Source organism: Stylophora pistillata, chromosome 3 (genome assembly GCF_964205215.1).
Source record: "Stylophora pistillata chromosome 3, jaStyPist1.2, whole genome shotgun sequence".
NCBI classification, from domain to species: domain Eukaryota; kingdom Metazoa; phylum Cnidaria; class Anthozoa; order Scleractinia; family Pocilloporidae; genus Stylophora; species Stylophora pistillata.
Window position 1 is genome coordinate 44,231,233 of NC_142521.1, and position 18,552 is coordinate 44,249,784.

The window sequence follows — 18,552 nt, forward strand, 5'->3', positions numbered from 1 at the left end:
GATATCTCAAACCAAACCTTATTTCCCTTGGATTTGCTTCACTTGTAATTTCACTCCCGATTTCTCGAACCAATTTTCGTTTCCCCTGGAGGTTCGAGAAATCGGGATTCCACTGTACTTGAGTTTGGCTTTCTCTTTCCCTTCCCCGTTGAGATGAAACAAAATAAAGAGCTAGTTTTCACAAAATTTTATATTTGACTAAGAGATAATAAACTGTTTTTATCTCTTGACTCGACTCAACTAGCTTTCGCCGAAAAGTATTCGAAAATATCGCGCAACTGACTTAACATTTTTTGTAGGGGAGTGGAAAGAACAGAAGTTCATAACACAATTTTGTCTCAACCGGTCTTCAGTCTCAAACTACTTCATTTGTGGCTGTCTCCTTTTTTCTTCATCTCTGGGCATTGGACTTCTTGGAAGCTTGTGACCGGATCATCTTTTAAGAGGGAACATTTATCAGGAAATGAATCCCATTAATGTTTTTGTTTGGTTTTTTTTTTTTTTTTTTTTTTTTTTTTAGTTAACAAAGTGCTCTTTTTTATTGATAGATGCTGAAAGACGCATTGGGAGGTTTAGTTCTATGAAGTATGTTTTGTCAATATTCCATCATGTTAGACAATTTATCAAGGAAGTTCACCTTATCCCTGAGGAAATTAAACTGATTTTCTCAAATGGCAGCTTCAAATTGCGGGAAGACATCCCTTTCCGGAATGAAATCCGGGCGAGAAAACCTTTTCGCGTTATTACTTGACCTCCTATTGGTGCTTATGGATGGAAACGGAAATAAAGTATCTCAAATCTAGACTAACACAATTAAAGTGTTGTTCAAAAAGCTCAGAAAAATTCAGTTATTCGGTGTAATAGATTAGTAAGCTTGCTGTTCAAGTTTCTCTCTAGAATACTTTTAAAAATATTTATAGTCGTGGTTTTCCATGACGTACGATAAGTTATGATTTTATTTGTGACTTTGTAAGCGTTAAATTTGATCTTCTAAGGAAAACTGAATAAGAAAATAAGAATATACTTGGGTAAAACTGAGTTTCAGAGAAGAAGATGGTTAGGAAGAAGTTTCGCCATAATATGATTTTAAAATAATTAGTTATTTGCAGGTGTTTCAAGTTACCCGAACTTAGTTCAAAACGAAAGACAACATGGACATGGACTGAGGACACGAAAAGGCTTTGAAAGATACCTAGTGATCTGCTAATTGCTTATGACGTTGAGCTTTCACGTTTTATTTTGGTTTTACTCACTTTTTTGTGTATTTTTTTATTTTTATTTGCTTATTTTTTTGCGAATTAGGTTTTGGATTTTTTTTCTGGAAGATCCTGAAAAGCAAATTAAAGAGGGTGAACAAAGTGGCCTTCACCGATCAACTACCGGTGGTTCTGAGCTGTGATTGGTCAATCGGATGATAATAGTCGGATTACCCGCAAATCTTCAACGAATCGATTGTGCACTCCATCATAGAACGGTGCTGAATCTTGAACGATCAGAAAGGACGGAAACTATGGCCGCAAGGCTTCTTTTCTGGCTTTCTCTGTGCGGATTTACAGCATCAAATCCTCGTGCAGATTTCTTGGACAGGCTGAACATCACGGCACGAAAATCGACAGCGTACGATGAGCTGTTTGCAGACGGTCAACGCGCGTATCGCGATGAAAAGTGGAGTGAAGCCATCGAGCTCTTTGAGAAGGCAATCGCTGATTATAGAAACGAAAAACAAGTCAAGATTCATTGTAGATTGCGTTGCCGCGAGAGATTCCAAGCATCATCGTCTCATAATACAATCAGCGACTTGGAGCTGAATTATTATCGTTACACGATTTATTCTCAGAAGTGTAGTCAGCAGTGCCGAGAAAAATATCTCGGTAAGCGAACCAAAGTCTCAGTCACGGTTCGGGACAGCTTCGAGAAAAGGCTTCCATATGGCTATCTTCAATTTGCCTACTACAAGGTGAGTGAATCTGCCTTTATTCGAACGATTTACCTACTCTTTCAATCCAACCTGACTTTTTATTGAACCTTTGTTCGTTAACTTCATATAAATAAATATAAATGCCTGCTCTGTTCTTAGCTTTGTGACCCACGTGTTTGCAGACAAAATCCCCTGGTATTAGTGACATCTTTCTTATTTTCAGTGAAAAAATAAATTTCTATTGAGCTTTGTTAATTGGAAGTTTATGCCAGCTACAATTATTTCAGATCGCGATGAGAAAAATTTCCAACTAATTGATCGTTCGTGACATCTAAGCTTTGATAACACAACAGTTGTTTGTTCGCGTCCATGTCGGGCTTTTGTGTTATTTGAAAGAAAAGTGGTAAACGCATTGTACTGAATCATTCAAGTGATCGTTTATCAACAGGAAACTGCTTAATACTTCTTTGAATTAATGTATTGTGATAAGATGGCCCTTCTTATGCATGTAAATTCACGTGTAAAATGTAAACGTGCGTAATATTGTTGATCGCGCATTGACCCTTAAAAAAGTGGTGGGAGAGCTGGTGAATGACATTTTCTCTGGGCTTCTTTATTTATTTATTTTTTTCATGAGGAACACCGCAGATTTAAAATAGCTGCTCATTCACATGTCTTTCGTATTTGCTGGAATTGGTTCGTGAGTTCTGAAGATTTTTAAGGGATAAGTTGTCACGATGCAGCGGTAAATACTTTATACAGGGTAAAGAATGTCACAAACCGCGGAAAATTATTGAAAATAAGATACATTTATGATCTGAGGAAAATAATCGACATTTTAATAACGGTAATCACATTTTACATCCAGTGGTGTATGGGTGAATTTGGATACACTACTTTATCTGAGAAACAATGGTTTAATTAGTATAATCTCTGTTACAATGGTTAAGGTGGGTTCTTACCGGTATTTGAGGATGAATATAATTCTGTTTTTTGTTTTTTTTCAGTTACCAGTAAACCTTACACCTTAACATCAGTTTACGTATTCTCTATACATTTTCCTAGCTGCTTTAGTTGATGACCATTTCTTTTTAGAAGCATAATGGTAGAGTGTGCAGTGTCTTTTCCAGGAAGTAATTATAATGGACTTGTACTCACAACTATACTGACCTGATATCAGACCAGCTGAATTATATGTTACCATTTCTTTCCCAATCTTAAGTTCTTACTTACACATTTGTGTCTAATCTTACAGGCTGGCCGAGCGGTAGAAGCAGCTAGAGCAGCTTACACATGTACAGAAGCTCAACCACAAGACAAGGCCATGGCAGACAATATAAAAATCTACAAGAAAATGCCTGGTGTTACAGAATCTGGGATTTTCTCATTAGAACCCACACTTCATCAAGAGAGTTATTTCAATGCTGCTCGTTTGTATGAAGAAGAACAGTGGAGTGATGCTATCCAGGGATTTGAACAAGCTCTTGAAGAGTATTACACTGCTTATGACAACTGCAAAATAATGTGTGAAGAGGAACGTGAAAAGAACAAGATTTTAAGCAGAGCTGGCTTGTTTGGGGTTCATGTTGACATTTTGGAATGCCGCAATGGATGCCCTGATAAGCTGAGAGAAGTGAAGGGGATTTTTGTGAGGAACTATCTTGCAAGACACTACAACTATCTCCAGATGGCTTACTTTAAAGGTTAGTGTATCGTCAATATGTGTCTTGAATTAACCCTATGCACAGGATGGTGTAATATCCTAATGAAATGGCTTGGACTATATTCTATAGGTCTTACATCTACATTGCTTGCTGTAAAAGGAAAAACATCTTTTTTTTTTGACAACCTTGTTCAAAATTGATATTTTGTAATATTTTATTCCATTCACTTGCATGAAACTTTTAGTTATGATTTTGATGAACCTTGACCTAACTTTGGTCCATAAAAATTTAACAAGAAACTACACTGCAGCAATCTTGACTTCATGTATATTAGCTCACTCAAAGGTGTATTTGTCCATGTACTGTACATGCACATTCTAGATTCTGCAGCTTATTGGGTGCAAAGATTTAATTTGGCTTTATTTGCCCATTTTGTTCTGTAATCATTATTGGTACATTTTTTTGTCTGCTGTTTGATTATACTCTGTTACACTGATCAATTTTCAATTCCCAGTGGGAAAGTTATGGGATGCTGCTGGCTGTGCCGCAAGTTATTTGCTGTTGGATCCAGATGACGATACAATGATTGACAACTTGAGATATTTCAAAGGGGAACTGGGAGATCAGAGCCTAAAAATAACAGCAAGAAAGGTAACTTAAATACAGTTGAACCTCAGTTATCTGGAGTTGTTGGGACTAGATGAAATGGTCTAGATAATTGAGGGTCCAGATAATTGAGAATATGAATATTAATGGTGAACAAAAACTGATTAAATTCAGAAAGTGACATGTAGTCCTCAAACAAAACATTTACAAATCGTTTTGAAAAAGATATGGTCTACATCTTCACAGAGTGTCTTACATGAATACCTCTACACGTGTGTATTAACAATTTAAATTAATGAAAAATATTTTTACATTGGCCTAAAATGTTGAAGTAAGTCAGTTTGTCTTAAAGAAGAACATAATCTGTACTTCATTTTTCAGTGCTGTAGTTTTAAAAAGAATATGGCAACAGATCTTAATCATGAGTAATAAATATTCATGAAAAAATTGGGGAGGGAGAAAAAGTGTGGAAAATCGAGAAATCCAGATAATCGAGGTCCTGATTATGGAGGCTCAATTGTAGTAATAAAATTTATGAACTTAAACCTTCTATTTATCAGCAAAACACAATCAAGCAAATAAGTATGCTAATTAAAGTAGGTATTTTTTTAAAGAAACTGTGATGCTGTTTCATCGGGAGAGTCTTATATAACAAGATAATTTCAATTGGTTTTATCAACTGAGTTGATAATTAATATAAATGGCCCACTGCAAAGATTTTCTAAAGCTGTCTTTCTGACTGTGGGCCTTCATCAGAGAATTCATGGATTCAAATTCACCCTTTGGATTTGCTCTGGCAAATTGCTAATTGACATTGAAAATATCAGCTTTAGAATCTCTCCATGGTTACCAATTCACTTTTAATGCAGTTGATCACAGAAAATAATATTACAAGCAAATGTCATGCAGACAGCTGAGTTTAGAGCATGTAATTCTCGAATGGTCTACTAGGTTTCGTGCAGGAAAATAAGGTAAGAAGCATGACTAGGAGCTGGGAGTTATATTGTGTTTCTAATCATTTTCTCACAATTCATGACTTCTTTCTAGAGGATGCTACCTGTGGTGTTTTGTGGTGTAGAAAGTGAAAATTAAAATCATTTCATGTGTTCATAGTCACTGTCAGTGTGAGGTGGTTTTGTCACATTGTTTGGTTGGTCTTTACTGTTTAATTCCCATGAGTGGCCAAGAAAGATACTTTTCTTTTAATATCAAGCAGAAGAGTGATAAAGGAAAGAAAAGTATAAATTAGGGGATTATTAGTTGATCCAATACCAAATTCTTGGAACTAACATAATAAGAATCATGTGACACATGGTAAGGGGAATCGATAATGAGATTATGGGACTGAAAGGGTTGGCAAAAAAACCCAAATTCTAATACAGTACTGTTACTAATAACTCCAGTTTACGATGACATAATACTGTTACTAGTAACTCCAGTTTACGATGACATATAATACTGGTAGTACTGGCAACTCCAGTTTACGATGACATATAATACTGTTACTGGCAACTCCAGTTTATGATGACATATAATACTGTTACAGGCAACTCCAGTTTACGATGACATATAATACTGTTACTGGCAACTCCAGTTTACGATGACATATAATACTGTTACAGGCAACTCCAGTTTACGATGACATATAATACTGTTACAGGCAACTCCAGTTTACGATGACATATACTGGTAATACTGTTATTGGCAACTCCAGTTTATGATGACATATACCGGTAATACTGTTACTGGCAACTCCAGTTTACGATGACATATACCGGTAATACTGTTATTGGCAACTCCAGTTTATGATGACATTGATTTTCAACTCCAAATAACTTTCAGGCAGCAATTCAGTATTTCAAGGAAGCATCAATCGAGAGAAAATTGCTGCAGATGGCAAAGGTGTACATGGATGAGGCTGATTTTGATGACAGCGACACCTGGTTTCATGATGGTAGGGATGATGAACCAAGAGAAGAGGAAGTGAAACTTGAGGTCAGTGTGACTATAAGTCTGTAAGAGGTGAAGGACAGTGAAGTTCAGTCCGTACATGTATTGATTAAACATCCACAGGTTTATGATTTAATGACTATAAATGACATATATGTAGATGTGCATGTATCATACATGTATTTTGTGAGTGCTACATGTATTTTGTGAGTGCTACATGCTTACGTTAGAGAGGCATAGAGCTATTTTACCTATCTAGTATAAAATTATGTGCTTTGCCTTTAAGTGTATTTAACTTTCACCCATCCGTAATTGCTCTGTGGTAGTGGCCAACTTGAAAGCTTGGCGCCTTTGGCTACTACACACTCTTTCTGCTGCTTTGTGTGAACTCATGTATAGTTAGAACTCTCTTCTTTTTTTTTCTACCTTTTCTCTTTCTCGTTGTTTTATTTTTAGTAGAATAAGTGTGAATAAAAGAATGAATGAATGAGTGGCCTTGTGGTTAGTGCGCTGGAATCTTGATCAAGTGATCTAGGTTTGAGCCCTGGCCAGGGACATTGTGATGTGTTCTTGGGCAAGAGCGGTAAATTTAATGTTGTGGGGGGGGGGGAGGGGGGAACCCTGTTATGGACTAGCATCCTATCCAGGGGGAGTAGAATTCAACTCCTTATAGTTGCTTCATGCTACAAAAACTGGAGTTAAGCGCTTGCTTGATGTGCCACTTGGCTCATAAAGAGACACAATGCTTATGTTACAAATACAGTGGATTTTTTAATTATCACTTGCCATTTATGCTGAAGGGCTAATTGTGCCAAATGCTGCTTTTCTCTTTGTTTAAAAAAGAATTGTGTAAGTGAATAAACAAATAAATAAAATCAGCCCTGTCAATCAAATCAGCTATAGTGAAATTAACTGGATAAGTCAGTGTTATTTAATAGCAAGGAGTTTGAACACTTAAACTTGTCATTTATAATAATATATAATGCTGATGTCCCCTTGCATTTTGTATTTTGTTTCCTTCACATGAGCTTCAACATAGGTAAACTGCTCACAGATCTTTTAGTTTATTAACGGCCATCTTTAATTTCCTTTAGGATCTGGTAGAGGGGGAAGAAGCTTACACAGTTGAGAAGCTCTGGGGTCTGGGTCCAATCAAAAAAGAACCACCAGTGGAGAATCCAAATGATGTGGTTAATTTTGAAAGATATAAGGTAGAATTGATGCACTGATAGAAAATGTGTGTTTTTGCAAGATGTTACCCTAATTCTTTCCACCCTAACAACAGTTGGCATACTCTCCATACTGTTCTCTATACATTTCCCAAGGTTCTGATAAGGAGAATTCATCTAACAATCAGCAGCTTCTTCAATAGTCAAGGCTTTGCTCTAAGGAAAATTGAATGGAGGCCAGTGCTCTGAAACTATGAAATCCAGGGTTCCCAGCATTTGATTTGTATGAAAAAACTAAACTTCCTGATGAGTTGCCCAAGAGCAAAAGTAAGGTGCCAGGGGCCACCAGGGGCAGCTAGACCACAGCCTTGATAGTTGATCATTTTCTTTATTCTGACTTATGACCTTATTGTGTGATATTTTAAGGAGAAAAGAAGGTGTGTTCTCTATACTGTTCTCTATAGATTTCCGAAGCTGCAGACAAGGAGAATTTGATTAACAGTCAAGAGCTCCTTTAGTTGATGATCATTTCCTTTATTCTTGTGACCTTATTTTGTGATAATTATGTTAAGGAGAATTTGGATTCTAGTCACTATTAAAAGCTAAAGGGTTTAATTTAAAGTAAGCTTTCACGATGATTAGATTTCCATCATTAGTACATGAAGGACAACTCTCTAGCCTGCACAGCAGGCATAATTTGGGCAAGCAACTGCTCAGTATTTTCTTAGTGAAATATGGCTGCCAATAGACCATTTTACAGTTGTGTACTTAGTTGCCAAGCCTTTGATTTAAAGGGAGGCTGAGGGTGACATCATTGTGATAGAGACCAGCATCTAGTTAGCATGATAACAAGGAAATTTGCATTTGAAAAGCAGCAACATCTGTATCATAACAAGGTCACCCTTAGCCTCACTCCTGTTCAAAGGCTTGGCCACTAAGCCCACAACTGTAAAAAGGACTATTCTTTGATTTTAGTGGCAGCGGAAGGCTGGGGAGAGAAAGAAATTTGTACTTAGGGGGTGAGTGACAGTCAAGCATAAGGAGAGGGGTTGGGTTTGGGGAGTGAATATTATTCTCACCCCTTGACCTGCTCCCTTCCCTTACTGTCGACTCTGACACCAAATTATACACGGCTGGTTAGATAAACAATTGCGCACTTCTTAGCATTAACTTGCCTTAATGAGACACCTGTGCTGTAGGCGAACAACACTCCTGAGCAAATAACTATCTGCTTCAAAATTATATATAGCCACTACTTTTTGAAAGGGCAGCAATTCTGAAACACACATTCTTAAATTACAAAATTCAAGTTGTAAAGGCCTTGCTGGCCCACAAGAAGTGTTACTTCATGTATTAATTTTTCTCTAATTGGCTATGAATTTTTGTTTGCTGTTTAGGGATCAAAGATTCTTATGACTGAGGCTGACCTGAATGGCACATGGAGGGTCGCCGTGGATGGAATGGCAACTGAAGAGGAGTGTAAGATGTTGATTAAATTAGCTGAGGTATGCAGTTTGTTTCTGTTGAGTGTTTTTGGGGTGCTACAATTCTGCTGTTTCACCAAGATGTCCGCAGCAGTTATGACCTAACACCCAAATTTTCATATGCCTCTTCCTCTTGATGCAAGCCTCTTCTCCCTTCAAGCCACCCTTACTTAAAAGACAAAATATACACACTTTCTAGGATCAGTAACATGCACTGCTTCACTGTAGCCTGAGAGGTCATCAGGCCTTGATTTGAAGTAAAAGAAGAAATTCTTTACACGTCCTGTACAAAGCAAAGATACAAATAATTATACTCCTGACAGGCATTTTAATTAATTAAAACCAATGTTAGTAGATTTTAAAGGAAATTGAACATGAAAATACACTTTCTTGCCTCCAATTTACTGTTGGCAACAAAAGTTTTCAAAGTCTGAATTATCCCCCACAAAAGATACCCGCTTCTTTAGTCTGTGTTTCAGAAATTGATTTACAGCCTGTAATTGTGTTCTTCTAAATACGATATGTTTACTTACCCTGTTTATGTTTATGATTTATTTTGCTTTGTATAGCTCCACACAGATTTGCTGCCAACTTTTAAGTTTTAATCGTAAGGCATAAAGATAAGCTTAATTACTGTAACAAGCTGGCAGCCATCATTTGATAACATCAAGTTTATGTTGCACTGGATTACATGTATCAAACAAACTCGTTGTAAACTGTTCAATTTTAGCTTGAAAGGATATAATTATGTGTGTTTAGTCAAACTAAAAATAACAACCTTTATTTGACAATAAAACAAAACAAAACAAAGAAACAATAACACCAGAAAAATATGTAAAGAGAGCTTGCACATCATATAAAAAAACAACAAAAAACACATTTTTTCACCCATCTTTGTTGAATAAAGCGAGGAGTCATACTTTATCATTTTCCAAACCCTGTGCTCATATAGAAAAAACAAAGTACTGTCTTGTGATTTTACTCAAAATTGATAAACGAATGTTCTAAAAAATAATGGCATTTGCAGCCTTCGTTAATTGTCCTATACCTTGTGCAATTTATTTCAAGTGATTTTTGCCAGCTTGTTAATGACATTTAAATGATAAAATAAAAGACATGACCCTCTATAACGGTAAAATGTGATGAAACAATGATTACTTGCAGTTACATGTAAACCAATAAAATATCTTTTTAGCAAAGGTAAAGTTTGCCCCTAACAACAATAAACTTAAATCATTTTTAATTATTACCTTTTTTTTTTTATAATTCCAGATATTTTGATTTGATTTGATTTGGTGTATAATTAATTAAAGTGAACTGATGGTAGACAAGATTATAAATTTAAAAAAAGTAATTTAAAATTGAATGTATACAAAATGTTTTGATTGTAAACATATGGAAAAGCTAGAATTTTAATTCTAAACAACAATATATTGTAATTTCTGGCCACCCTTTTCAGATTCCTGCATATGCAAATCATGCTTGAATTAACTTTTGATCAGCGATTTTGAAATTGTTTTGAAACTAGAGACTAAGGACAGTTATGTGACAACAGTGTTAAAGTGCAAGGTAAAATCTGACATTTTCCATTCTATTTGTCCAAAAGTGAACTAATAGATAGACAAGATTATAAATTGTAAAAAATTAACTTAAAATTGAATGTATACAAAATGTTTTGATTGTAAACATATGGAAAAGCTAGAATTGTAATTGTAAACAACATTATATTGTAATTTCTGGCCACCATTTTCAGTCCTGCATGTGCAAATCGTGCTTGAATTAATTTCTGATCAGCGATGTTGAAATTAATTTGAAACTAAAGAAACTATGGACAATTCAGTGACAACAGTGTTAAAGTGCTAGGTAAAATCTGGCATTTTCCATTCTATTTGTCCAAAAAAAAAAAACAAACAAACAAACAAAAACTCGAACGTCGCAGATTATTGATGACTAAAATCTCTTGATATGCAGTCACTTATTAACAATTTCTTCCATTGGAGACTCTGCCTATCAAAACTTTGACTTCCTTTGTCAGAATTTTGTACTGATTCCATCGTTTATTCATTGAAAACAGTAGAAAGGGGATAAAAGCCATCATGATTGTCGTGTGAACAGTTACATGAATTAATAGCGTGACGTAATTTTGTACTAGTTAAAACATGCTTTCCTAAGACTATGAGTTCATCTTGTGTGTAGTCACGTTGCCTCACCTTTGTTTTGCATTCACTTCCTTTGTATATTGTTTTCCGTTTTCAGTTGTTCCGTGTATATTTGTGATTTAATTAGGTTTGCCAGTCATTTAGGTTACGTTACATTTCATATTTTCGTGTTCATTTTTTTATGCATTGTTTCTATTGTTTGGTTTAGCTTCTTCTGCCGTAGTTTTCTTGTCGCCGTTGTTATTATGTTTTAGTCGTCGTAGTCGCCACATAATCTTGCAAGTTTCGTTATTTTGTCCGTCATTTTGCCTGTTTTATTTGTATTTCGTTTTGCTTTCCTTTTCTGTATATTTAACTTGTTTATGTACATTGGCTTTTAGGGAATCGCTAGTAAAAGTGCGAATTTCGGATTTGTGGATTTCGAATATAAATTTAGTGTACCGTACCCAAATGATAGTACTGTTTGTCTCAGATACTGTACCTGGCAGGGGGCCTTAAAGTGTTAATTGCTGAACGGAGTGATTAATTTTTAAGATAGCTCCCATACAGTATAATGTCAATCACGGACTGGTTTCTACTCCTTCGGGTATGATTTTTAAAACCATCATCCTCATGTAACCCGTGAACCTGAGATTTTCAGTAAATTTGACAAAGGATTGTGTTTTACCAAAGGAAAGTATTGAGAAATTTTGTCCAAGTTGAAGTTTTGCAACAATATCGAGCCACCTTGTGTTTCATTGAAAGGAGCCCGAATGAGGACGGAAGTGGGGTAAAATTTCTGATTCATATCGTGATTGCATATCAAGAAATTTATAGTCTTGTACCAGTTAGTCCCAGTTTTTGATCATCGTATTTCGCAAGGAGAAAAAAAAGTGGTTTATTCATTGGCAAGTTATTACAAGCTTCGTTTTCATCGAGTTTTCCAGTGAGGGTCATGTCATGCTATACATTTGGGTCTTGATCTGTTTGCTCTGTTCCAGAAGACAGCCACACTTGGTGATGGTTACGATCAACGAAACAAGGACGAGAAGCCATTTTCTTTCACTGAGAAAGAAACGTTTTCCGGCGTTACTATACTCTCTGCTTCAAAGGTACGTAAGTTTTGTGTATGCATGAATGTTTTTTGACCCCTTGTGAATTACTGAAGTGTTGACTATGATTTAATTATCAGTGCACTAGCATCTGAATCGAGAAGTCTTGGTTCGAGCCCTGGTTAGTGTCATCGGGTAATTACGGGCAGAAGGGGTGGCGCAGTGGTGTGAGCACTTGTCTCCCACCGCTGTGGCCTGGGTTCGATTGCCGGAACTGAGGGGCTCGTTTCTCGAAAGTGCCGGTAACTTAACGGGCCCGAAGCCATATTTTAAAATCAAAATTTAAAGGATAGGAAGGCAGATTCTTGAAACCAAACCAGTCCTTTTTGTTTCTTTAGCGGATAGTTTTATTGTGTCATTTTCAAAACTTTTGAAATCACCATCTTGAATGAAAACAGAACAGCTTTACGGGCCCGTTAAGTTACCGGGACTTTCGAGAAACGGGCTCCTGGCGTCACATGTGGGTTGAGTTTGTTGTTGGTTCTCGTCCTTGCTCCAAAGGTTTTTCTCCGGGTCCTCCGGTTTTCCTCCCTCCGCAAAAACCAACATTCCAAATTCCAATTTGATCTGGAAACAGTGGACAAGAAAAGCCACCCAGTGGAATGTCCGTTGCTAAATTATTTATTATTATTATATTACTAATTATGACACTCAAGAAAGGACACATTTCTCTTACTGTGACTTTTCTCCACTCGAAAGTCACTAAACCGTGGAATGGGCCCGAAGTTTGAGTCGCCATTACCCACTTTCATTTGTTGACCTGCCCACATTCCTACGTTTTAATTTCAACTCTTAAACTCCCAGAAGTGATTACTTTGCAAGTTTTTCCTACACTATCCATACATTATCCAGAAAAAGGGTAATGAGAATACTCATGGTTATCAGGTAGAAGTTGTTACCTTGATCTAACACTAAATTCGCATAACTTATGTACAAGGAAATATGTAGCAGCTAGAAAGGAGTTTTAACAACCAGATCTTGGGAGTGAAAAAGTGTTATTATGAAGTAGTTTTTCATTTCCCCGTATACGCGCGGGTCTGTGAAATGAAAGTGGATGTGATGGCAAGTCAAAAATGGGTACTGGCGGGAAACGTTTAAAAACAAAACGTTTAATATACGTGATAAAATGGGGCGGTACATATACTTCTCTAATTGAGAATTACGGTTGATGGATGAACGTAACAAACTGCACAGCTAATCGCCAGTTTTCTTTTGACCAAGCGGGAGAAACGTGAGCAAAGCGCCAATTGCGCGCTTTCACGTTTCAGGGTTCAATCTTCAACACAATCCAAATACCCTGTAGTCATTAAGAACATGGCCAATATATTGTTGCCTTTCTGTCACAGTGTAGAGTATTGTTCAAGGACTTATCTTCATTTGATATCTTAATCTATCAGGCAGCTCGTAGAAAGGAAGTACCTCTGGAGGAAGTAGAGCTTTACTTCAACCTGAGTGATAAAGTTCGGCAGTTTACTGAGGATTATTTTCAACTGGACACGCCTTTGTACTTTTCATATTCACATCTAGTCTGTCGCACCTCGCTAATGGGTAAGTTGAATTGCTTTCACCTTCGGCGGCAGATTTGACTGGTTGAGTGAGGTTTTCCAGCGGACCATTTACAGCCACTGCGTCACGTTATTCTGGTTACAGAGCATGAAAGGATCTCATCTTTTAAACACTTTGTGTTTACTCTTTTCACCTCGAGACGTTTTTTTTCGTTGTTGTTGTTGTGTTTTTTATTGTTAGTTTTTAGTTCGTTTCTGTTTGTTTGATTTTGTTTGTACAATAACCTACAATAACCTTTATTGAACGTGGTCAAATGTTCTTAGCTAATTAGCTACTTTACAGACACGCCGCGAAAATTTCTCATAAAAACCTCTATAACGCTACGATTTGAGACCATAGGTAGTTGTATTTACTTTGGGTAGCTCGAGGATATGTTTTCCTCTAAGATTATAATTAGTTGTTCGTTCATGCAATAGCTCTCTTATTCCTCCAGGGACTTTATACCCATAGATAGTTTGTTGACCATTTTAACGATTCAAGTTTGTTTGTTTGTTTGTGTGCGTGGGTGCGTGCTTGAAAAAAAATGGAAAAACATCTCCCTTATTGAGAATCAGGACTCAACGATAAACGTTATAAAGCGTTCACAATGCACAGTTTATGTCCTCGCGTAAATTTTCAAAGGAAAACTCTGAAGTTTAGTCACGGCGACTTGTTCCGTCGGAAAAAATGTATTGTAACAAAAGCAATCTCTTTCCTACCTAGACCCCAGCGATCCCGACCCAGGCTTCCATTTGAGCCACCCAATTCATTCGGACAACTGTTTACTGAACCTTGATGGACTGGGCTCTTGTCCCAAGCGATCGCCAGCTTATACGTGGAGAGATTTTAGGTATGTCAGAATATTTTAACTATGTTATCAGAATTGGGTGACCTTCCCCGCCGTTTTTTCTCAGCCTGCGTGGTTTTCGTAGAGAGGTTTTGCACAGCAGCCATGTTGGATGGCAGGAACAATGAAAATATTTTGCATAAGAAAGAATATTTTTCTCATGGGTAAAATAATCTATTATTCCTGCCATCCAACATGGCTGCTGCGCAAAACCTCTATTCAAGGAAGAGAGATGGGGAAAGAAACTCCAGCGCGAAAAAAGACTCGAAGTACGATCACTTCACAGCGCGTTCTGTTCTTTCCGCTCACCGTCCCGGTTGTAGAAATCCCTCCCCCCCCCCCCTTTATTTTCTAAGGCGTAATCATATCTTTCCTGAGATTATCGTGGTGTGGGAGGAGAGGATGGTGGTGGTGAGGGGGGGGGGGGGTGGCCATTTGATCAGGAGTTTGCGGGCTTGACTTCAACATCTACTTCGTTTGCGGCTGTACTGCGATGATTTGTTTTGTGTGTGTTTTTAATCTCAAGTAGATAGCAACACTGTCTACATTATAAACTTTGAAATGTTCTCTCTCATTATGTCATTTCCAAGGTTCCGCATGATAGCCATCGTTTTACAGTTTCGTTGTTTTAACACAGTTTCTGCTTTCTTGTCTCTTTCCTCTCTCTAGCCTGAATTCTTCTGGCAATTTATTTCAATTGGATTTATTTGTGTGATTACAACAATGCTGATCTCACTTCTAAGTAATGGTGTAACTGCCGTTGCAATTCTTATTATTATTTCCCTGCTTTTTTTTTAAATTTCATTTCAGTGCTCTGCTGTATCTGAATGGTGATTTCAAAGGAGGGGAGTTTTTGTTTGCTAACCCTGATGACTCTGTTCAGGTAGGATCATTTAGGTCGCACAAGTGAAAAGCATGTGGCTTTAACCTGTGTAAGGATGATTAACTCATCAGTCACAGGCTGCTATGTTGATCCCGCGCTAGAATCTCCTTGTTGATTATAAGGAGAATGTTTAAAATCCAGAGGAAAGAATTGACAGCCAGATCATGGGACTCAAATGGTTACACCACCCACAACTCCAAAGATAATCTAGTTTTGATTTTCAAATACAGCTGAAACGTTATAGACATCACACTGAATTCGGGTAATAATGCCTGCACCAACCTGTATTGAAATAGAGCATTGCTCTATTTTTGGCATTTTGAGGCGTAGTTATTACCAATTTTCAAAATGTTCTATTTGGCGTATAGCCGCCCTCGTGTTAAGTCACACAACGTACTCGAAAAACGGCTCGTTTCGTGACGAGACCCAGTTGGGAACGCACCTCGATGAAATATCTCTCTCGGCTTTCCTCTTGTTTCGTAGGCTAAACTTAAACCAGAATGCGGACGAGCCGTTGCTTTTTCAGCTGGACTGGAGAATCTTCACGGTGTGGCCGGCATTCGAGAGGGGCGCCGGTGTGCTCTGGCTCTGTGGTTTACTTTACGACAAAAACACGACGAACAACTTCGAAAAGTTGCCTGGGAAACTCTTCAGATGGCAAAGGAGGAAAAGCGATTGACAGAGTTGCCGTTGTTTAAGCCGGAAGTAGCCGCACATTCTGAACTCTAGCCGAAGCTTCCGTTTCTAAAATTCAAGTTTTATACCGAGAGCAAGCTCACATTTTCAAACATCAAGCGAAGACGTTTAGGGTTAATCAAGCGACGAGCAAACGCGGAGAACTTACTCTTAGGCTAATTACCAAACTGCAGGACAGATAACCCGGCGGGGTGGGGAAGGGTACCGACAAAGTCCAAGACGAGCTAAAAACTAGGCTACGTCTTAAAATACTTTTGTAAACTTCGTTTTGTTTTAAGTCAGTTTTGGAGGCATTGTTTTAATGGTTACCACTGGCAGTAAGAGTTTAACTTTTTCGGTTTTTTAAGAGAAATTTTTCATATACCTTGCCCCTATTGATCTAATTTGTAATCACTCTTCGACGGAAGAATTGGAAGTGGTTTTCGTGTGATAGTGAATGCTGTTCTCACTTTTTTCCTGCTTTAAAATTGGTTGACTTGAGTCGAAAGAAAATGTGTCCTACGAAATCATTACGTTTGCATGTACGGTGGGAAACTGCTGTTATAACCTAATTAACATGCTGGGGTTGAGAAGTAACACCAAAACGTGCGGCTAGCAATTATTTCTAAGAAGGAAACTAAAAAATGGAGAATAGTTGTTGTTATCGTTGAAGTAAAACAGAATTGTTTAAAATTTTAAAAGAGGCCTTACAGTGGAGTCCATTGTGTTTGCGCAAGGCGGTGACCTCGATCCAACGAAACGAATGTTTCCTATAATTCTTGATGCGAAAGGAAACTGAGAAAGGTTGCTTCGTTTTTGTAAGTAATACTAAGGCTACTGATAGACTTTGCTTATATGCAGAAATATACGTGTATCAGACACACAGTAAAATTTTATATTAATCAGATTTCCGTAATTTTGATAGAGCATGTTCTTTGATTACAAAGATATGATACGTGTGCCAAGAATTCAGCCATTGAGGTAAATTCGAGGATACAAAATTTAAATTTACCCAAAGAAATTACATTGTTTAGCAGGTTAATTGAGAGAGTTAAGGGGACTTAATAGCAAGCGGGTTGTAACGTCACATTATGCCATCCCGAACGAATTATTGTGAATGAAAAGCAAATTATACGTCAATAAAAGTGTGTCACGAGCTTTGGTCCTTCGTTATAGCTTTAGCCTTTCGTATTCGCTCTGAGAAAGGGCTAACGCTCGAAATGACTGTTTTAGAAACTGTTTACGGTGGTCAATTTCCAATATCAACTCAGTGAGTAAAACAAAACCACAATCCAACCTATATTATGCGGCACCGTATTTTGGGGTCACCCTGTATAAAGCGGTCAAAGTCTCTCCATCACTATTTTTCACCTCCATTAAGCGGTTACCTTCATGAAGCAGTCGTGGTCACTTTAGAGCAAGTCCCAGCGGTATGTTTGTATTGTCCTCCACCTGAATTTAGCAGAGCATTTTGTGGTAGCATGTCGATCAAAGTTGTTAATTTTCAAACAACGTCTGAATGTAGCTGGGACTTACCGGCGGGAAACGGCAAAAAAAAAAAAAGCAACATGATTTAAGAGGAAAACAGCGTCAAAATTTTGCATGTATACCATAAGCAAATTTTCAAGCAAACACATTATTTATCTTGTTCAATTTGGGATAAATAAACACTTAAAATTATTTTCAAAGGCTGCCAATGTTAATGATTCATTTTATGGAGTCGTGCGATTTGGCCAGACTTTGCAAAACGTGCTTGTGCTGATTTAAGCCAAATAGAACGCAAAACCATTCAATGACTTGTAAATATTTCACTGTTATTTATCAATACTGAGGATCACTCTTGATCTTGTAGTTGTTGTTGTAACTTCGGTTCGTCTGGTGCACTGACAATACTACGTACTAAGGTTTTTTAAAATACAAGAAAAACAATGTTCGAATACAATAAAGTTTCCTTTTCTTAATCTTATTTCTGTGTTTCAGAGGTAAAATAATACTTATGTGCATACTTTTTCGATGTTATTTTTTACCACGTGCTGTGGTTTTGTTCATCCAATAACCTAGTTTAATCACTCAAAACTTTGATAAAGAGTATGACCTTTCGTCTTTTTTTTCAATTAGAAAGTAAGTTAGTAATTAAAACCTTTATTTCGACACGATAAGTATTGAAACTGTGGAGCTTGTGGGGTCGTGATTAAGACCTTCTGAGCGACTATTCTTGTAAGTGTTTATGTACGAGACTGTCATTTGCAAGGTCACTACGATGTAACTAACCAAGCAGATTGAAAGACCAAAACTACGAGCTGATGATTACCAGCAATTAGAACTGCTTAACAGAAAGAAGGACTGTGGCGTTCAGGTTCATCGATCATCAAAAGGTAACCATGGTTACAGCAGTTAAGACGCAGTCTCGGTTCACACCATTAATTTCTTTCAAACTTTGCCCATGAATCTGTCTTAGTTTAAAGGTAATAGAAATCACCTTGGTTTTTTCGAAACATTGCCAAATAAATCAGTCAGTCAATAAGTTAAAGATACACCAGCATAGATGATTTGTATAATGA

The 18,552-nt window shown here is 37.2% G+C and overlaps 1 protein-coding gene across 4 annotated transcripts; it reads left to right on the forward strand.

Moving 5' to 3' along the window:
* Nucleotides 1-1,166: 1,166 nt before the first annotated feature.
* Nucleotides 1,167-17,147, forward strand: LOC111342411 (prolyl 3-hydroxylase 1). 4 transcript variants are annotated; one of them, XM_088754772.1, is made up of 12 exons: nucleotides 1,167-1,957; nucleotides 3,174-3,621; nucleotides 4,097-4,233; nucleotides 6,031-6,183; nucleotides 7,233-7,349; nucleotides 8,705-8,812; nucleotides 10,322-10,360; nucleotides 11,931-12,041; nucleotides 13,439-13,589; nucleotides 14,310-14,436; nucleotides 15,244-15,316; nucleotides 15,800-17,147. In XM_088754772.1, the coding sequence occupies exons 1-12, from the start codon at nucleotides 1,412-1,414 to the stop codon at nucleotides 16,043-16,045; spliced, it is 2,256 nt and encodes a 751-aa protein (XP_088610898.1). In that variant the 5' UTR covers nucleotides 1,167-1,411; the 3' UTR covers nucleotides 16,046-17,147. The 4 variants fall into 4 exon arrangements, with proteins under 4 accessions (XP_088610898.1, XP_088610899.1, XP_088610902.1 ...); XM_088754773.1 differs by having other exon boundaries at nucleotides 11,934-12,041; XM_088754776.1 differs by lacking the exon at nucleotides 10,322-10,360 and having other exon boundaries at nucleotides 1,169-1,957; nucleotides 11,934-12,041.
* Nucleotides 17,148-18,552: the final 1,405 nt, after the last annotated feature.

Bases quoted from the DNA above. Each gene is read 5' to 3' on its own strand.
- LOC111342411 (XM_088754772.1), top strand. From the start codon at position 1,412: ATGATAATAGTCGGATTACCCGCAAATCTTCAACGAATCGATTGTGCA. The intron at 3,622-4,096 runs GTTAGTGTATCG...TTCAATTCCCAG, and splicing joins CCAGATGGCTTACTTTAAAG to TGGGAAAGTTATGGGATGCT. The intron at 13,590-14,309 runs GTAAGTTGAATT...TTTCCTACCTAG, and splicing joins CTGTCGCACCTCGCTAATGG to ACCCCAGCGATCCCGACCCA.